General features: G+C 41.4%; 3 protein-coding genes across 7 annotated transcripts; 1 reads left to right on the forward strand and 2 right to left on the reverse strand.

Annotated features, from left to right (window-relative positions):
* Window positions 1-312: 312 nt before the first annotated feature.
* LOC148337265 (uncharacterized) lies at window positions 313-2,895 on the reverse strand. 2 transcript variants are annotated; one of them, XM_088296761.1, is made up of 4 exons: window positions 2,760-2,895; window positions 1,416-1,536; window positions 1,136-1,310; window positions 313-748 (listed from the first exon to the last, which is right to left on the reverse strand). In XM_088296761.1, exons 2-4 carry the CDS (start codon window positions 1,522-1,524, stop codon window positions 499-501), a joined length of 534 nt encoding a protein of 177 aa, XP_088152887.1. In that variant the 5' UTR covers window positions 1,525-1,536; window positions 2,760-2,895; the 3' UTR covers window positions 313-498. The 2 variants fall into 2 exon arrangements, with proteins under 2 accessions (XP_088152887.1, XP_088152886.1); XM_088296760.1 differs by having other exon boundaries at window positions 1,136-1,536.
* Window positions 2,896-2,941: 46 nt separating this feature from the next.
* On the forward strand, window positions 2,942-6,716 carry LOC148337266 (protein C19orf12 homolog). 3 transcript variants are annotated; one of them, XM_088296094.1, is made up of 3 exons: window positions 2,942-3,164; window positions 4,818-4,987; window positions 6,267-6,716. In XM_088296094.1, exons 1-3 carry the CDS (start codon window positions 3,088-3,090, stop codon window positions 6,530-6,532), a joined length of 513 nt encoding a protein of 170 aa, XP_088152220.1. In that variant the 5' UTR covers window positions 2,942-3,087; the 3' UTR covers window positions 6,533-6,716. The 3 variants fall into 3 exon arrangements, with proteins under 3 accessions (XP_088152220.1, XP_088152222.1, XP_088152221.1); XM_088296096.1 differs by having other exon boundaries at window positions 2,962-3,135; window positions 6,267-6,714; XM_088296095.1 differs by lacking the exon at window positions 2,942-3,164 and adding an exon at window positions 3,502-3,760 and having other exon boundaries at window positions 6,267-6,681.
* A 792-nt stretch (window positions 6,717-7,508) lies between these two features.
* On the reverse strand, window positions 7,509-19,095 carry LOC148337267 (AP-2 complex subunit alpha-2-like). 2 transcript variants are annotated; one of them, XM_088296078.1, is made up of 23 exons: window positions 18,809-19,095; window positions 18,114-18,182; window positions 17,252-17,394; window positions 16,898-17,091; window positions 15,896-16,025; window positions 15,566-15,667; window positions 15,372-15,480; window positions 14,707-14,857; window positions 14,218-14,386; window positions 13,789-13,926; window positions 13,370-13,552; window positions 13,191-13,288; window positions 12,394-12,625; window positions 12,118-12,288; window positions 11,940-12,026; window positions 11,008-11,177; window positions 10,746-10,828; window positions 10,023-10,113; window positions 9,670-9,792; window positions 8,714-8,830; window positions 8,567-8,636; window positions 8,332-8,466; window positions 7,509-8,030 (listed from the first exon to the last, which is right to left on the reverse strand). In XM_088296078.1, the coding sequence occupies exons 1-23, from the start codon at window positions 18,873-18,875 to the stop codon at window positions 7,953-7,955; spliced, it is 2,910 nt and encodes a 969-aa protein (XP_088152204.1). In that variant the 5' UTR covers window positions 18,876-19,095; the 3' UTR covers window positions 7,509-7,952. The 2 variants fall into 2 exon arrangements, with proteins under 2 accessions (XP_088152204.1, XP_088152205.1); XM_088296079.1 differs by lacking the exon at window positions 11,940-12,026.

Consider the following 19,095-nt stretch of genomic DNA (forward strand, 5'->3'; position numbering starts at 1 on the left):
CATAAAATAAATGTAATTCATGAACAAAAAGTTGAAAATACAACAAAACAGAAGTTAAATGAGACTCAAATTCTTCAAATTAGGGCAGGGGTTAGGGGTAGGGTTAGGTTTAGGGGTAGGGTTAGGTATTGACAGCCCTCACGACTCAGTGCGCACTCTTTGTAAATGCTTATGTGTGTGCATGTAAACTAGTCGGGATGTGGGCAGCCAGTAAAGTGATATCACATACAAGAAAAACACCAACGCTGCTGCCTTACTTATGTGGTAAATATTAATCGGTTTTCGTTTACACCCCTATCAAAAACACTTACATTCGTTAAGAAATGAAATTTATTTGCATTTTTTGTACATTTTATAAATAAAAAGCATGTATTTACACCTCAAAACATGAAAAAGTCACGACTAGCTTTTTTCTCCTTTTTTACAACGTATGCAAAACAAGCTGAGGACAAAAAAGGCACCATTGTCGACATCGTGGACGAGGTGCGCCCGAGTGCTTTAGTAGTTGTATGGGCGCGGGCTGGGCTGCTTGGCATGAGCATAGATGTGGCGTTCGCGTGTTTTCACCGTGGTCTGGTTTTGCCTGAGGAGGGCGCCGCGGCTCAGTTTCTTCCGCTCGGCCGCCACCGCCACCGTGCCCTTACCGGATGCCAGCGAGAGGGCGTCGGCCGGCAGGGGGACGCCCCACGCTGCTAGGCGCCACGAGACGCGACCTCGCCGGAACACCAAAGCCGACGACGCCACGGCCCTAAAAGTACACACACACGCACATATTTATATTAAACAAAAGCAAAGCTTGCCTTACTCTGATTATTTCATTTATTACTTAAAATCGACAAATATTCTAATTAGATATTCTAATTTGATAACGATGCCGAGGAAAGAAAATTTTCATTTTTTCGTGAAAAAGGTATGGCTTTTAAAACAAATTTTTTTTTTTTCTTTTATTCAAGGAAGTTGAATATTTTTAGAGCCGTTTTTAGGGTTTCCCAAGAAAACAACACATTTTGGAAAAAAGATTTCCTCTAATAAAGTTTTCGAGTAAGGATTTCCCACATTTTGACATTTTTGTTCCCTCTTTATTTTCAAAAGGTTGGCATTTTTTTTTTTTTTTTTTACGAGCCGTGTGAGTTACCTGGATGATCCGTTTTCCTCATCTTCATCTGAGCTTTCTTGCTCTTCTTCATCACTGTCGTGGTGATCAGCTGTCCTCATCCCGCGTCTCATCTGGTAGACGGACATGCTGGGCTGCTCCAGCAGAAGCTCCTCCAGGGGCTCTGACCCCTCAGTGGATGAAAGGGGCCCAACATCTGACACACAAAAAAAAAAAAAACATTGTCGGTCTGGCGCTGTACTGGGTGCAATCATTGTCTTTGAATTTGTGTGCGTTTGTGCGCGCATGTTGAGAATGTCACCTGGCAGATTGACGATAACCCAGCCTCCCTCTTCAAACTCCAGCAATTCGTCTCCTCTATCTTTGCATTCGCCGTCACCGAGCAGCAGAGAAATAATCTTGCCAATCATTGTCACAGCAACCTGTATGACAACAACAAAAACACATTACAATAAAATCATACTGCTGGTTTTTTGCTTCTTGTTAAAAATGCATTACATTGGGGCTCATATGGAGACCCAAAACTAACCAATCAATCAATTTGGATTATGACTGAAAACTTTCAATGTAAATTTAAATTGTATTATTAATAGGATGTTGTTGTTTTCATTCTGATGCCCTTCTGGCCTGTTGATTTTCTGTACTGTACATTACAATGACGTGTGCCCCAACCATGTCCTTAAAGTCAATGATAATCTTGACGTGTTTATCTAATCAGGTTAAAATAATAATGTGCTACATGTATGTTTTAAAAAAATTAACTGAAGACTACAACTAGATAAAATAATTGCGACAAAATACAATAAGAAAACTGCATGAATAATGAAAAATGAATAAGAGGAGTGTAACTATAGCAATGATTAAACGTCATTCAAATGTTTCTTAAATTCTGTCTCCCTCTGCTGGCCACCTACGCACATAACACCAGTCAGGACTTGTCTGCTCGTTCACATATGACGTCACAGTGACCTAATAGCTTTTAAAAAGGAACAAACATGATCACTTGAAACGAGCGACACCCTCTTATTCCGTCGCTCACTCAACATTAAAATCCCATTTGAATGACGTATCATATACATATTTTAATGTCATCACATAGAGTCAAGGTGATGGAAGTTTTGAGGACGAAACAGCACATATGATTAAGTCATTAATCAGAATTCTGATTCTGACGAAACAGCACATATGATTACGTCATTTAGAGAGGGACAAAGCTATTTCTATTTAAAAGGAGAATGAAGAGCCAGTCTTTTTTAGTTCTAAAAATTAATGACACTGTCTTGCCCCCCCACCTCCTCAAAATTAACTTATTGAAGTCAAATTGCTTAAAATGAACGTAGTGTGTAACTGAGCAAGGCGTGAGACTTATTAGGTCTTGCTTGAAATGTTGCGACTACACTTGACGAGTTTGCTTTTTGACACCCTAACTGGATATACATGAAACTTGCATGTTCATATTTGAGAATTACTGAAGACTTGCTCAGGTTTACATTTTGAATCATTTGTGATCCGCCAGATGGACTTGTTCGGGCAAAAACAGTCGACGTGACGTCACGGTAGCGGACAAAAAGACAAAGACCTTCCGCAGCTGGAGTGTAAAAAAGATGTCATGATTCTCTTCGCTCGAAGATGTGATTTAACTCACCTGATGGAGTGAAAAAAATGTATTATATTGCTCTTCTTCTTTAGGGTGCGGTCGTCGAGCTGAGTTGATGTTGCAGATTTGTTTTGATCGCGAGCTTGTTGTTTACCCAAAGAGTCCTCCCGCCCAGGGTCGTGACATCGTCAAGAACCGCCCTTATAGAGGCGGGAGGCGTCACCACGACCTCAGGCGTCCTCGAGGAGAACAGCAACGGCGAATATATTCCGCACTTTTTTAAAATCGTTGTAACGTGTTTTGATGAAATATGTATTTTAACACAAAACATTAATATTATTAGCCATTTTATTGTTTTGTTGATGTTATTCCCCATATGTTTCCGCCACGTCAACTAGACCTACCCAAAAATAGGCGGTCTCGGGTAAGTCACTGGACATCAGGAGTGTTGAGGTATTTTTTTCAATCAGTCATTCAAATCTGTTAATATTAGTCTGATTGATTTATCACCGATTCCTTTCAATTGCGTTATTTTACGTCATTAACAGCCGTCTAAGAAGAGGCGGGAGCTCATTAGGTCACTGTAAAGTATATCAGGAGTGCTAAAGCGGATGATTTCATGCTTTCTGGTCTTAAATCATTTTTAATTAAAAAAATGTACATAAGTAGTGATTTGTAACGGTAAAATAATCGTTATTTTTATTACAATCGACGAGCCATTTCGGAGCATTGTCATACGTCATCAACAGTCGGCCAAAAAGGCGGGGCTAATTACCTCATCCTGATGTCAGGAAGACGTCCAATAACTAGCGCAACGATTGCGGCTAAAACCCGCACATTCATTCAAGTCCACTGATGAAAATATACAATGTTCTCAAATGATTGTTAAAATTCGTTCTTAATTTATAGTATTTGACACCGACTAAATGGCTTTTCCTGGCAAGGAACAATCTTGTCTCGGCTGTATACTCTCCGAAACTAACCCGGAAGTCATCGACACGAGTTCAACAACAACACGACCAAACTTTATTATTCCTAGAACAGTATCGGTAAGAAAAGTAATTTAACGAATGTTTTAACATATTATAGTCAGACTAAATCATTGAGTGTAACAGTTCCTAAGGGAACGTGATGCTGCAAACGTTACATAAATCGAGGAAGCAACTGCGAAACTGATTTTGTCGGCATAATGTGAAATCGAAAACGACGCCAATGTAATTTTCTCCTACTTAATTATATTATCTTATTCCGTCAAAAAAAAGTCTGACTGGAGTAATTTTGTAAAACTGTTAAAACGAAACTTGTAAGGGTCAGTTTCAACGCTGCATAAACTCGTGATAACTTAAACCCTAAAATGTGAGACTCACTCTTGACCTTTTTTTTTTAGGCTTTTTGTGGGTCCATTCATGATAGACATGCCTACCAAAATGCATGTTACTGAGTCAAACGGGGTTTTGGGGCTGGGTTATTATTTTTAATTCATGACATTCGAGCGCTCAATTCAACTTTTTTTTTTTATGTAGCGTCTCTAGAAATACCCAAAATGACCCAATAAGGGTTTCTGGATGTTTATTTTGTAGGCCTTTTCATTATATATGCATCACCAAGTCAGTCTAGTTTTGGGGGCTGCTTTCCACAAATTTTATTAAATTTTTTTAAGAACCCCTGGAAATGCCAATAATCACCCCAAAATATCCACATGAAACCAAAATGGTAGACTGACTGTGTCTTGTTGGACTTATCTTGAGACCTTTTGGTTTGTCTACACATGATAGACATGTTTGCCATATTTCATGTTGCTAAGTGAAAGTGAAATTCGGGGCTGACTTTTCAGTTGCCATTGTCTGAGTTCTTATGAATTTGTTCGAGTATGCTGGACATATATGGAAGATTCCATGTTAAGCCAACAGTTTTTCTCATCGCAACGACACTTTGAACATGTTCAAAATTTCCCGGAGACAAGCTGCGCGCAACAGTTAAAAATGTTGGCGACCGTTGGCGAACTTGAACCAACAGCTGATGAAAAATCAACATTCGGGCTGTGCGCAATACAATCGCCAACCCTCGCTGCTCAGTAAGATATGTACTTAATATTTGTTTACTCAGCATTCGTAAGATGGCACCCAGGGTGGATGACGTCATGCGTCTGTGCTGCGACATCTCGGCTCACGAGCAAATCAAGGTGGCGGTCAAAGGCTCGGCCAGGGGAGCCTTGATGGCGGGCGGTAGCGCATTTTTGGGAGGCCTGGTGGGCGGACCGCCCGGCATTGCTGTTGGTAAGAAAAACTACTAACTTTTATGGCCAAGCATCATCAACTATGTAATGACAAGCAAAAAAATGTTGGGAGTTTTTGGTCCTTTTTGAACAAGGTGGACATGTTCAGGTCAGGTTGGGCAAAATATTTCATGAAAATAGCATGAGAGCTAACTTAATACTAACTAGTTGTCTCGGCCTAACTATCTTGAGCTCAGTCTGGGCAATTGTATGTTTTTTGGGAGAAGAATTTATTTTTTTCAGAGAGAAGTGCGTTTTTTGGGACAGAAGTGCGTTTCTTTTACTCTTTTTTTTTTTAGATAAAAATAAAAGTTAATGATATTTTTACAAGAACATTTTCTTTTTAAATTCCCAGAGGAAATTAAAAATGCATTTTCTTACATAGATTAAAAAAAGTTGGAGTTTTTTTCTTAGTTTTTTTTTCAGAGAAATAGAGTTGTTTTTTTTAAAGAAGTTTTTGTTAGCTTTAAAGAAATACCCACCAACATTAGCGAGTCGGAAAGCTTACGATGCTCATAAGAACAGTGAAATTGAGACGTGACTGGGACATGCTGCTGTTGTCTGAACTATTTTCAGCCTACTAGTGCGGCTAGACAGTTATTTGCAGTGGTTATTTGTGGAAGTTATTTTTAGCTTGTGCGACTGCCTGAACACACAAATCACAAATAAATGCAGCGGTCATGACAGCAACTGTTTGCTAATGACTGAGGTCGAATGAAAAGAAAAGCGGGTACATTATCGTTTTTTTTTATTCTTTTTTTAACAGTGTTGTTACAACAAGAGGGAGTGTGGGCTGTATAAACCCAAAGATTTAAAGGCAGAAAAGCATCTGAACCAAAAGAAGGATGAATGCAAAAAGTTGCTCCAAGGAAAGGAAGGACGAAAAAGTCAGGTAGGCCTATGAGGTGAAGGAAAGAAGGCTGTAATCATGCATGAATAAAAAAACAGGCAGGAAAGAAATAAGGGATGGTCAGGGGGAAGTGGATCTGACAGAAACAAACAAGGAAATAAGGAAGGGAAAAAACAGGTATGATGTGCAAGTAAAGAGTAGGAAGGTCATGAGAAAAAAGATGCCAGGGGAAAAGTGGACTGGCGTGAGAGGGGGGGAAATTGGAGTGTATGGTGGAAGTAAGACTGAAGACAAGCTGAAGGAAGGAAGAAATGCAGGTTAGAGGTGGGAGGAAGGCAGAGAATCCGATTTACAAGAAGGGGCAGAATAGAAACAGAAGACCTCATTGGCTGAGTGTTGAGCGTGTTGCGCTGTCCTTTGCGTCCACCAGGGGGCGTGGTGGGCAGCCTGCTGGCAGGCTGGCTGTCAAGCGGCCAATTCCGTCCACTGGCTCAGATCCTGGCCGAGCTGCCGCCGGCGCAGCAGGACAAACTCTACAAGGACGTGAGCGCCGTCCTGGCCGGCTTGAATTGGACGGACGCGGCGCAGCTTGTCGCCTTGGTGACAGGCAACGCCACACTGCAGCAGCAGGTGCTTGCCGCCCTGCTCAACTACGTCACCAAGGAGCTGAGAGCCGAGGTGCGCTACAGAGACTGACATGGCGCACTAGAAACCACTTGTCAAATGTGATTTTTTTTTTTAATGCAACTGTTTTGGTCTTGCACATAATTTTCCAATCATCTGTGCCTATTTATTATTATGAGATGTCAGTTCAATAAAACGCACTGCTGGAACCATCGTGTACATCTTTCCAACAAGGCAGGTCAAAGATGGCGGTTATTCTGCATAACGCGGTGTCGTTAAATTAGTGAAGACTATATGTATAAATGTTTCAACTGACGCTTGCTTTTGTGGGAAAGTTCAAATGTTTTCCACAACCAAGAGTCCCGTTTCCTTCAATGTGCTTACAGCGGTGCCCTAAGACCTTCCATAACCACGCTTGTAAATCATTTTTCCAGATGAAATGAATGGAGCCTTGCTCCAAAAACTTTTTTTCTTCATGAGAAAACTAAATAATCCGTGCATAACTGGTAAATAGCAAATTTCAATTCAAGATGGCTTTGTGTCCCAAAATATTTTTGATGCAGATTAAAAAATTCTTATAAATGTTATTACTAAATCACATATAATATTGTTAGATTCTTATGAAAACCTGATGTGCTAGAGAAAAATTGAGGGCACATTATTTTTCTCTTTTTTAACGGCAAAAGATTTGTGAAAAAAAATGTCATACCTCCTCCAAAAAGCATTCCGCGTGAAAAATGGAGATTGGGAATAGTTTTTACTCCGAATTTGTCATCCTCAAATTTTGTTCCCGCACTCATGTCCTTTTGGAATTCACCCCCCCCCCTCACAAATTATGATTTTTGTTGTTACTTTCCAACTTTTTCCTTATGAAATGCCTTCGTAAACATCTCATAGTAATAGAATGTAAAACTACTTTTCCACATAAAGCATAACTAATTCATGTCACATTACAACCCAAGAATTATTTTTCGCAACTTTTTCCATCTTTTCAAGTACATTTTCAAAGTTTTCCCTTCAATTGCATTGTTGGTTTTAGGATTGTCTGTTTACAAGGAGAAAGCTTTTTATTTTCAAACAAAACAACTCTGAAGGCAGTGGGAAGCATTAGAAAATAGAAAGCGTGTAAAGTGTGTGAAATGCATTCAGGTAGAAGTAGTGAGGCAGTGTGCTAGTGTTTCACGAAAAAGGCACCGTTGTGAGCTCCAGTACAAAGTGTGCACGTGTGCGTGTGTTTCTTGAAAAGCCTACAAACGACGGCGGCAGCGTGAGATGTCAAAGCACCCTCTTCCGTGGTGATGTCACACTCGCGCGCTAAATGGTGACAAGATGGCAAGATCCTTCTTAAAAAACAAACAAACTCAGTAACAGTGCTCAGCCACAGGTCAGCACATTGGGGCAATGGACACCTGTGCTGTGAGTGAAAGGCCGTAAAGCTATGTGCCAAGAATACATTAAAAAAAAAAACCTTACAAACTGTACAAAGAAGCTTCTAGAACTGATCTGAGAGCAGATCACAAAGTCTTTGAGACACAGTGTCACGGCTGGTCCGCAGAGTCAGACGATACATCTGAAGGGAGACACGCAAACATGCACACTTTTTAGAAATTCTGACAAAATTCTTTGAAAATAAATTTGTCATCTTGAACTATGGTGTGTGCACGCACACGTGTGTATGTTTTGATGTCTGTGTTGGTGTGTGTGTTTTGACACCTGTGTTAATGCGCGTGTGCGTGCGTGCGGCGAATGCCGGTGTTAAAATGTTTATGTGTCCACATGTTTTCTAGTTTTTCTCAGTGTGAATCTTTCGCTGCGCCTGTGATTGTGTGTTCGGATGTGTATTGATGAGCACGTTTGCTCATGTTCGTTACCTGTGCCTGCGTGTTGGGCTCCAGCCTGAGAAGACATCCCACCTGAGACGTTTTAGTGTGAACGACGCCAGCGCCGACAAAGTTTGCCGGGTTGGGATCCACGGCCTCCAGCAGTGCCACGCCAAAGCCTAAAATCTACAACAACAAACAGAATATGTTCACTTTGTTAAACCTCCTTCACCAAAACAGATTAAGGCCCAACAGATTTTCAACATGAAAAGTGGTGAAAGGCAACCTTGGCTTTGGTGACCTCGATGTCCATGGGGTGTTTGGACTTGAAGATCTTCTGGACTTCCTGCTGGGGACTGGAAGAGAGCAAAAGGCCGAATGGTTTGCAGCTGCTGTGTGTCTATTTTTAGGGGTATCTGTGCGTGAGGCTCACAGGCCGAGCTGCTTCCAGCGCTGGAAGAAGTCTTGCGACGTCATTTCAGTGGGCTGGAAGAACTTGTTGAGCATCACAGGGAGTTTGATGGAGATGTTTTGTGGGGCGCCACTGTACCTGCGCACACGCATGCACCACACTGTCCATTTATGGGGACAGCGAAGCTCACCCATATCAACTTGCATTTTGGACCCAAGCTGTATGGAAGCGTTTGGTGTCTCTTTTGTGAGACTTTAAAGTTGTGCACATTCAGCGCAGTGCTACAAAAACCTTCACACCAACATGTGAACGTTTCTAAAAACATTATTCCTGTAAAATACAGGAAAAACAGCTGAGCGATACGCCGAAGACGTACAACTAATATGATATTTGAATTTGGCTTCGCAAAGCCTGCAAAGTATTTTGGATTTCGCCAATGAGCCGTTGAGCACATTTTTCAAGTAAAACTACCTAAAAGTCCATCTTTGCCACAGGAAACTCTTCTTAGTTTGACTGCACAGTGAGAAGAGGTCAGTTACTTCAGGAAGTAAATACAATTGAGTTAACGGAGTTAATTATTTTGGTGCGTTATAAAATTCTAATTAATTTCCAGAGTTAATGCTTTAACTTTGACAGGCCTAATGTGGTTTTTGTAAAAGGTCAGAGGAGGAGACGGTGCTGTGTTGAAGTTGGGCCTGAGAGTGAGTAGGAGACAGTTGCACATTAGTTATTGTTGAACCGCATTCAGTGTTTTTATAAAATAACTATTTTTGAATTTTTTTCTTCTTGGTAAATTTTCACTGTGTGAGTTTTAAAGAATAAACTACACTGGTGCATATATTTTGGCTACACCATTGATTCGGGAGGATATCGAATAGGAACCCGCGACATCGTCCATTTTGAGAGAAAAATAACATTCGTAAAAAAGTGGTGATTTCCGGGTGCCGCGAATATGAGCGAGCGAAGGACAAACGTACCTGAAGTGGATGTCGAGCAGTGGGGTGTCGCTGAACTCTGACACACACTCGATGTTGAGGATCTGCTGGACCTGAGCGCCACCCTCAATGACGGGATCCACCGCCTTGGCATGGACGTTCACCTGTAGAGTCATTGGTAAAGAAAAAAAAACCGCAGCTTCCACACAAAATTGCGACAGCTGGTAACCGTGAAGCCAATTTTACAGATGCATCTCAATTCCAATATTTTTTTGATTTATACCTTGCAGGTAACACAAATTCCCCCACCTTAAGATGTTTGCATATGACGAAACAATCCAAATGATTTTAAATATCACAATCGGGTAGTTTAGTAAGTAGCGTTAGAAAGGATATGAGCTTTAAGCGTGTCCTGGCTGGTCACGGACGAGGAGAAGCTGACGAACTGGCTGGACGTCTTGTTGCCAAAGAAAACGTACATGCGACCTGGAGGACATTTAAAATGAAGCAACATTAATTCCATGTACGAGTATGCTCTGCCATCACTACCGCATGGACAGTTCACCGCACGAGTAGAATGACTTGTGTTTTACAAATAATGAGTTTTATTTGATTTTTTTAACTATAGAGCCCTGTCGCTATCACGTGACATGACTGCACTTGTAGAATGTTGCTCATGAAGCAAAAGTGTGCATAAGTTGCCACCAGCATGCTTTTACAGCACTGGATGCTCACGAGTACAATTTTCCGTCACGAAAAGTACTAGTAGCATGCAGGTGTCAACTAGTGCGCAGTTTTACCTCACTAATGAGATTGCTTTTCACACACATACAGTTTGCAAATAAACATTTTCTTAAGAACGCGCCCGCTGAAACGTCGCTCATGTTCGTATCTCAGCAATTCTGACTAACGATTCGAACTGGTTACGGCTCGAACCGCCACCACTATTACTAGTGCTACTACATCACAGACAACTGTGTGGGAAAGCTCACATTTTAAGAATGCCAACATTTAATTGTTTCCAGGGGAGGACCTTGGCCCCCATTTGCATGTTGAACAAGACCAGAAAGAGTCCTGTGGTAAAGTCCCCAGAGGGATGAAAGCAGCTCAGCGCTCACCCAGGTTCTGCCGATACTCGGACTTCAGGCCAATCTGCAAAAGTTGATTCTCATAGAGAACACCGTTGTTCTTACACACAAACCTGCATAGACGAAAACACAAACATGCAGCAGTGTTTAGGAACATCAAGTTGAAATTATTAATACAAAGGGACTTCTCAAGTTCAGTTATATACTTTGATGTGGACGATTTTCTTGTGCCTAAAATATCCTGTAAGGTGAATTTGGGAGATTTGTTTGATTAGATTGTGGCGGAACAAACCTGCTGAAACTCTCGTCAGACACGTCGGGGAGAGGGGCATAGGTGAATGCAGACGCAGAGGCAGGGGCGGGGTCAGGCGTGGCTTCTGAGAAGACATCCACCAGCAGACTGGAGTTGGTGGCGGGCGGCGAGTTGAGGTTGAGCAGGTCGTTGACGGGCTGTGCAGAGTTCTGTGAGAGACAGACAAGTCAAAATTAATTTTGAAAGTTCCGTTTTTACAAAAACTCTCATAGACATGAAATGCATAGAAAATGGGGCAGAATGACGCCCGTCAAAAGAAGTTTTATTTTGAAATACTGGAAAAGAAATGGAAAAAAATCAAACTGTATATGCTGTGGAAACTTGGATTATTAATACTGTAGGTAGGTCCCTTGAGTGACCAAGTAGGAGTTACTTTGGGGAGTAGAGAATATGTTGCAATCAAGAGAGCCGACGACAGGTCATGGAATGAATGACAAATGCCATGTAAAAAAAAAAAAAAAAAAGCAGAGGCGGGAATAATACACCAAAATTATTAAATGAAGAAAAAAAAATAGTAGAAAAAAAAAAAACATCCGTATAAGGAAACGGAAATGGAGGAAGAAGCAAACAGGCGTTAAGTCAAATTTACAATCGCTTTCATGTGTTTTAGCAGATAAAAAGATATCACGTTAAAAAATAAAAAGCGGGAATGTGGGAATATCGGAAAGGTAGACTGCGTTACGTACAATTAACAATGATGTTAATTAGTTGAATGTGCTAAAAAAAACAAAAACAGGCAGTTAATGTGAGCATTTGAGCAACTCATATCACTGCAAACGTCGTTAAGTCTGAGTTCAGAAGCAATCATCAGCCACAACATTAGGAAGGCCATCGTTATTATATTAACTCTCATTAGATTGTGTAGCTGCATCTAATGTTGTGGCAGAGATAATACCACAGTATGAAGGTACCATCGTGCCGGCAGAGAGCATGATGGGGATAGAATGGGCAGGACGCGGCCTGTTGGCGAGAGGTGCCATCATCAGTGAAGGAGAGCACTGATGGAGGAAGGACAAAAAGGAGGAAGAAAGAAGAGGTCAAAGTCAGCATGAAGACAAAAGGAAAGTAAGCATGTGACTTTGGCGTTACCGTGGTAGCGTCAGCCGAGTTCTCGCCGTTGTTGTGTTCCGTAGCGCCGTTCACGTTGCGCCGCGCGTCGTCCATGCCTGGAACGTTGCCGGGTCCTTTCTTCTTCTTCAACTTAGCCAGGATAGAGGACTCCCTCTCGGGGAAAGGAGGCATTTCTTCCAGAACGGTGGCCTGTGGGGGCAAGAAAAAAAAAAAAGCAAAACGAAGATGATATATCGATATGATATAGAAATAAGAGTGAGATTTGTCGATACAAAGTGCCATCGAATCACGCACCAGGATGTCTGTGGTGGCGATGCAGCTGAGCGTCAGGTACTCCACGGCTCTCTGCTGCAGCTCCACGTCAGCGTTACGGAGCTGGCTGTCTGAGCGCAGAACCTCCTGGATGGTGCTCTTCACCTCCGGGAACAGGTTGATGAACTTGATGTAGGCAGACAGCAGCAGCGCCCGCGTGGGCACCGAGCACAGGTGGAACTTGGAGTGCAGCAAGTTGAACTGGACCAGCGGACTGAAGGAGAACAGATGACACAACATGGAAAAGTTAGCACAGGAGACACACGTGTTAGTTTAGAGGGTCTCAAAACATTTTAGGTCCACAAAGTAGGCTGATTATAGAGTTCCAGATAAATCAAAATGGCTCTGTATGTAACTGATGTTATTTTATGTATTTTTATTTTTTTTGCAGTTTCTGTTGTGCTCCACCTCCTTATTTGAACAATTTTGACTCACGTGCAGTAAATGTCATGTATGTTCAAGTATGGTCAATGTTCTGCCCCAAATTACAACAGTTCATTGCTTCCTTTTTTTTTTTTTTAAAGAATGTAAATGTATTTTGATATCTATTTCCAACCATAAAATCCCGTCATTTCTACTGTTGAAAGATTCATTTAAGACAGTTTAATGCCAATTAACTCATTTACTGCCATTGACGGCTAAAGACGTCAAAGATTAATTTTTTTTAATCGGCTGGTCGTGAATGAGTTAAGGACCTGTTTCCGAATTGAGAGATTAAGTGCCTTTCAAGACTTTTTAAGCATCTGTGGAAAGCCGGTAAATTGGATGATAGTTTGTACCTGGAGCGCGGATCTCCAGCAATGAGGTTTCCAAACTCCCCCAGGATGTAGCCTCCCACTTTCACCAAGTTCTCATGGCATGCAGGTGCATGAAGCGCCTGGGAAGAATTTACTAGCCATGACATCGAAGTCGAGGACCGCATGGCAAAAAAACGTGAGGCCAGCTCGTCTGCGCTCACCTCAAAGACGGTCTTGGCTGCGTAGCCCTGGACGTCGTCTCTGTTGATGACGATCTGGATGACGCGATACCACACTTCCTCACTCACGTGGTCCCCGGCCATGCGAATGAGGTTGAGGATGGTGTCCACGTACCAAGTGTAGTCCACTGCGTACTTCTCGGCCAGGATGGCCACCTTGAGTACCTGGAGGAGAAATAGAGAGAGGAAAGTCTTTCCATCATTTGTGATGTATAACCTGCTCAAATAAAAAAAAAAAAGAATCCTTTTGGAGGGGAGATAAAATAAACTATAAGCCTTTCCTGCCATTTTTGGTCATCCAGCAATGACTGGTATTTTGAATCATTCATTATTCCCTCCACCTTGACTAAAATGGCAGAGTGGAGCACGACAATATCAGGCAGGGTGAAGGCATAACGTACGATCTCCTCTCTGATGGAGTAGTCGGCGTTCTCCAGGTAGCTCAGCATCTCTGCCACAATCTGCTTGGCGTTGCTGCGGTCGCACATGGCGTAGAGAAGGTCCACCGCACGCTGGCGAACGCTCACGTCTCGCTCCGTCTGCCAGAAAACACACGTGTAAACAGATTATTAAAGACGAATCTCATGAATATGATTATTCATGTTACGACATATATCCATATACTCGAAACATTTTCGACAGGTTGCTTATTTCCACTACAACTATGCGCGGTCTTAAATTAGGTTGGGAATGGCATTTATGCAAGTGGGCGGAGGTCGGCTAATTTTGTATGATAGCAGCTACACGTAATATTTGTTATCATTTTTCTGAACTACATTTTCAGTTGTACTGGTGCAGTTAGCCAAAGCGTAGCAGGACGAGTGTCTCACCTTGAGAGCGTTGATGACAGTGTCAATGTGAGTTTTGACGGCCTCGTGGGAAAACTCAGAGCTGGCCAGGGTGCACATGCTCTCCAAGGCCAAGTAGCGTAGGTTGGTCTCACGGTGCTGCAAGAATTGGCCCAGCTGGTTGCATGCTCGCACTAGCAAGGTGGGCTCACTGTGGGACGACAGCAACACAGAATACTTTGCGATATTTACAGTTTAAAACCAAGCCTCAACTTTCTGCGATGGGACCACTAGTAAACAAATCAGTACGCCATTTGACCAAGTCAGTGTTTGAGAAAATAGAGGAGAAAAGCTTGAATGGAGATTTTAGCCTTCTTCTCAACTACAGCACAGTAATTTGATTTTGTTAAGAAGAGTTGACATGTCAATTGGGTTCTGTCACCCGCAGGTAGCCTTGGCGCACATCGTTTACAAATAGTAAGAGGTTGTCGATTTAGTGTTTGCTAAAGGACTCCATGGCGAGAGTTGGACCTGTCATGGTGGATGATGAGTGAAATGGCTTCGAAGAGAACAGCGTTCTTGGCGTTGGAGTGCTGAACCTTCTTGGATTTTGGAGGCTCCTGGGCTTTGTTCAAGATGGTCTCCAGACATTCTGTCAAGCGACTTCGCAGCGCCGCGTCCTCTGTGGACGATAACGGAACGATAGCTCACCTACGTACTTCGTGGTATATATGTACAATTTGGAGTTTGGAGTTATTAAATTAAATTAAATTAAATTAAATTAAATTAAATTAAATTAAATTAAATTAAATTAAATTAAATTAAGTTAAGTTAAGTTAAGTTAAGTTAAGTTAAATTAAATTAAATTAAATTAAATTAAATTAAATTAAATTAAATTAAATTAAATTAAATTAAATTAAATTAAATTAAACACCCAAAAACAGCCGCAAAAGCAGTCCATGTGGCTAAATAAGTTTAATGTGTATTTTCCTCTGTTCAATGAAGCTAAAAAGCATGTTTCTTTTTTAATTACACTACTGAAACAAATTACCTTTGCTACAATACTCTAATTTACTGCAACTGTATGGCCTGCATTGTTTAGAAATGACCATGGAAATAATCAATTTGGAAATCCACTGCATCTCATTTTTAACTAGGTCAGTAGTGCAGTGTGCAAAGATGTTAAGAACAAATACCAGGCGGAGGGTAGCACTGCAGCAGTCTCAAAAGTTTCACAGAGAGCCACGGCGCCGCCACAAAGTAGTATGTGTAGTCCTGAAGGTCGATGGAGGCCGACGTCACAATCTGTAAAAAAAAAAAAAAAAAATACATGAAAATGTGTCTTCTTAAAAGTAGATTATTTTTCAACACACTGCAGAGTGACACGCACCCTACTCAGTCGGGCCACCGCCAGCGAGACGGATGTTTTGAAATCATCCGGATTCTTTTGGGCCAGCCTGCTGATGAGGCTGGTGGCCGCCGTCACCACGCCCTGAAAACAAACAAGTTGAGACTTTGAAGGACGCCAGGAAAGAACTGAAATACACGGAAAAAAGTCTGCAGCTCTCTCTCACAATACTGAATCAAGTCTGGTGGGACCAATAGCAGTCAACCTGATACTGAAATTGATTCCCAGGGCAAAAAAAAGGATATACAAAGTGTTTAAAACTGCACATTGTATATTTGTCCACTCAAGTGAAAGCGGTGTGAAAAATGTTACCAGGTGCTGGTCGTTGAGCAGGTGGACCACCCTGGACGTCCACTCGCCCATGGGCACCAGGTCAGGTGACGTCTTGTTGAGGCGAAGGAGGCAAAGTGCAGCACTCTGCTTCACACTGTCCATGGTATCCCTGAAGAAAACAAAAACAAGCAGCTCACACTCGTCAAAAGAGCTCCTCAAAAAATTGTGGGAAAAATTTGCCCCTTATCAATCGAAATGTCTGAGGAATTCAAAAGTCGCCTAGTTTTAAGAGAACGCTACGATTACAACTGCATGTTTTTTCAATACGAAAAGGTAATGTTATGAGAACAAATTTGTTTTTTCAAGAAAAAAAATTAGGATCAAGTTTAATATAACAAACGTGCATTTTGTGTGGAAAATTATAAATTTGTTTTTTTCAGTCAAAGTTTAACAAAGGGAGAATGAGTTATTGAATTATACAAAGTTTTTTTTTATCTTGGATTATACCCCTACACGGGAAAAACACATTTGTTCTTTAAAAAAAAATATATATATATATATTTGGGGGAAAAAAAAGACACCTGAATTAAAAAAAAAAGGGACAATATTCTGAAAACAATATACGTGCATACAAAATGGCTATAGTTCTTAAATTTAATTAAATATTTATGCAATCCTGTAAAAGATTTGTTTCATTTCCTGTCAAAGATTTAACTTAAGTTACTTTACGTTACAAGAAATTTAAAGGAACAATGACACATTTTATCAGGACAGGTTGCGCAACAATATGCTTCCATCCATTATCTGAACCGCTTCTCCTCAGTCAGTGGAGAAAGTCCTGCTTTCACAAGTGAATGATGCAAAAATATTTCATTCTTGTAAAATAGGTTTAGCAATTGGTTGACTGATTTGTTTTATGAGCACAGCAATCCCAATATGACAGAACACACTTTTTTTTTTTTTTTTTAAATGAAGCCACATAATTTCCAGCAATTTTTTGTGGTTGAGAACCAGTGCTGGTAGCACGGAGAACACACGTACCCAGCCACGAGGATGCGTGGGATGTCGGAGGCGAAAGCCTCGGCCATCTCGCGGCTGCCCACGTTGGCGATGCAGTGAAGCGCCAGATTCATGAAAGTGGGGTTGCGGCTGCTCAGGTCGTTCTTAATGGCGTTGTTGATGAGGCGGATCAGGTCGCTGTTGGAGTTGACCAGCACTGAGATGAACAGGTAACCCTGAAGGCAACACAATGGGGAAAGATAGCATAATGAATAAACATGTAATTCAAGGCACCACTGGATCATAAACACTTGTAATAATTTCTATTTCCTTCTTGTTCTGAAGATATTAATGATATTTTTACTCATGGAGGCATTGTGGGGAAGGCAGGCTTACAATTTGTTTCTCCGTGTACTTGTTGGAGCTGAGCAGGTTAACGGCCTCCATGTGTCCAAAGTCGATATCATGTCCCAGAAGGAAAATGAAAAGCAGCTTACAAACATACTTCTTCTTGCTGTAGCCATCCAGAGCCTTGTCGCCTGTGCACACGTTCAAAACAAAATTAGCACGTTACCAGGAAGACACAGACTCAAGAATACATAGGTATGGTTTGATGCATTAAAGTCAAACTTTGTCAAATTATGCAGTTTTGACATAAATGTGACAGTACAGTGTTGCCCCACAATATCTCAGTTCATTGTTCGTACCCCGCTATATCGCACATTTTTAAGACATTGTTATTTTTTCTTATTCCGATTTTAGAGTACACAGTCACAAGTGAATTTCAAGATGCTTGCCTTCAGTGTAATACCATGTTGTGCTACAACATGCAGGTCAGCACCAAACTCTACTGGAAGAGTTGCAGCCTAATCAAGAGGAAGAAAGGGAGACAGAGAAGGTCCCCTACTACCTTCTAGTAATAATTGGCTGTTCCCAAAAAATATAGAGGATAAATCCCAGTGAGTATATAGTGTGTCCTCCGTTTGTATGCGTTGCAGCTCCGTGTGTTTAAGTAGTTGTTTGAAGGTTGTTTTTTTTATTATTTATGTTTACGGTATGTTAGCATTACACTACCGGACTTTTTTTGTATGAAATTATATAATTATTTGAACATTTAATTCTCTTTAATGTGAATGTTCTCGCTAAATCGCAGACTTTCACCTATTGTGGGCGGTCTGAAACGTATCCCCTGCAGTAAACCGGGTTCACTGTGTAGTGTTTTGCCATAGCGTGTTGTGTATGTACACGTTCATGTTACCTTTAAATTTTGACCGGATGTTGGCCAGTTCCTTGTTGATCCTTTTTATCTCTGCCTCTTTACTTTTACCTGATAACATAACAACACAAAACACACAAAACAGTCAGTTATAAGAACATCAACTTCCTCTTGGTTGATGTTTTTATTTTCATTATTTTCAATTATTCAATCATTTTTTTTATCATTTAAAATATCATTTTTTTTAAAAAGTGGACTTTTTTCCAATTGGCACTTATTATCTGAAAAAAACTCCATATTACATCACATTGCCTGATCGTAAATTGTAATAACTTATTCTAATATGATAAGTCAACAATGTAAAACTCTAACTTGGCACAAAAGTGATCAACTTAAACTCAAGTACGGTTTTATGAATTAATTAATTCCAAAGCGGTTACTATGTCAAATAATCTGCGACGGACTTCTGTCGTCTTCAAAGTGTGACTTTGGTATTATAAAAGGGGCGGTCACGCCCTTCGTCGTGACGTTAGCAGCTTCTTGCTAACAGCTAATTAGCTTGCCGGCTAGCTGTCAAAAAGTCTAGAATTTGCACTTTAAATTTACGAGTTATAAACGTGCAAAGACCGGGAAACATGCAGAGTCACTCGCGTCCACAAACGGCTCTCCGTTTAGAGTTCATCAGGTCATAAAGTCTAATTTTATCTTATCTGGGCGGCTAACTTTCATAAACTTACAGTTCCTGATATCGGAGATGAACACGGCCAGGCCGCGCATTCCGTCCCCTTTCGACACCGCCGGCATGTTGTTGTTTCCCCGCTAAGGCCAAACTCTCTGTCCCCTCGTCCGCACTCGCTCCCACCGGCCCAAACAGACGCCGGCTTTGCGCGCTGTAGTCAAGCCGGCCAGCAAGCGACGGCGGGCGACTTGAGAGGCTTGAGTGTTCCCAAAAGGACCCAAACAGACAGGAAGCACAAGGGCCGCGCCCCGTACCTAGCGACATACACCCTCACGCGCGCCGCGC

This window comes from Idiotropiscis lumnitzeri, chromosome 5 (genome assembly GCF_059441095.1).
Source record: "Idiotropiscis lumnitzeri isolate Australia: NSW breed Sydney's pygmy pipehorse chromosome 5, RoL_Ilum_1.0, whole genome shotgun sequence".
In the NCBI taxonomy this organism is placed as follows: Eukaryota; Metazoa; Chordata; class Actinopteri; order Syngnathiformes; family Syngnathidae; genus Idiotropiscis; species Idiotropiscis lumnitzeri.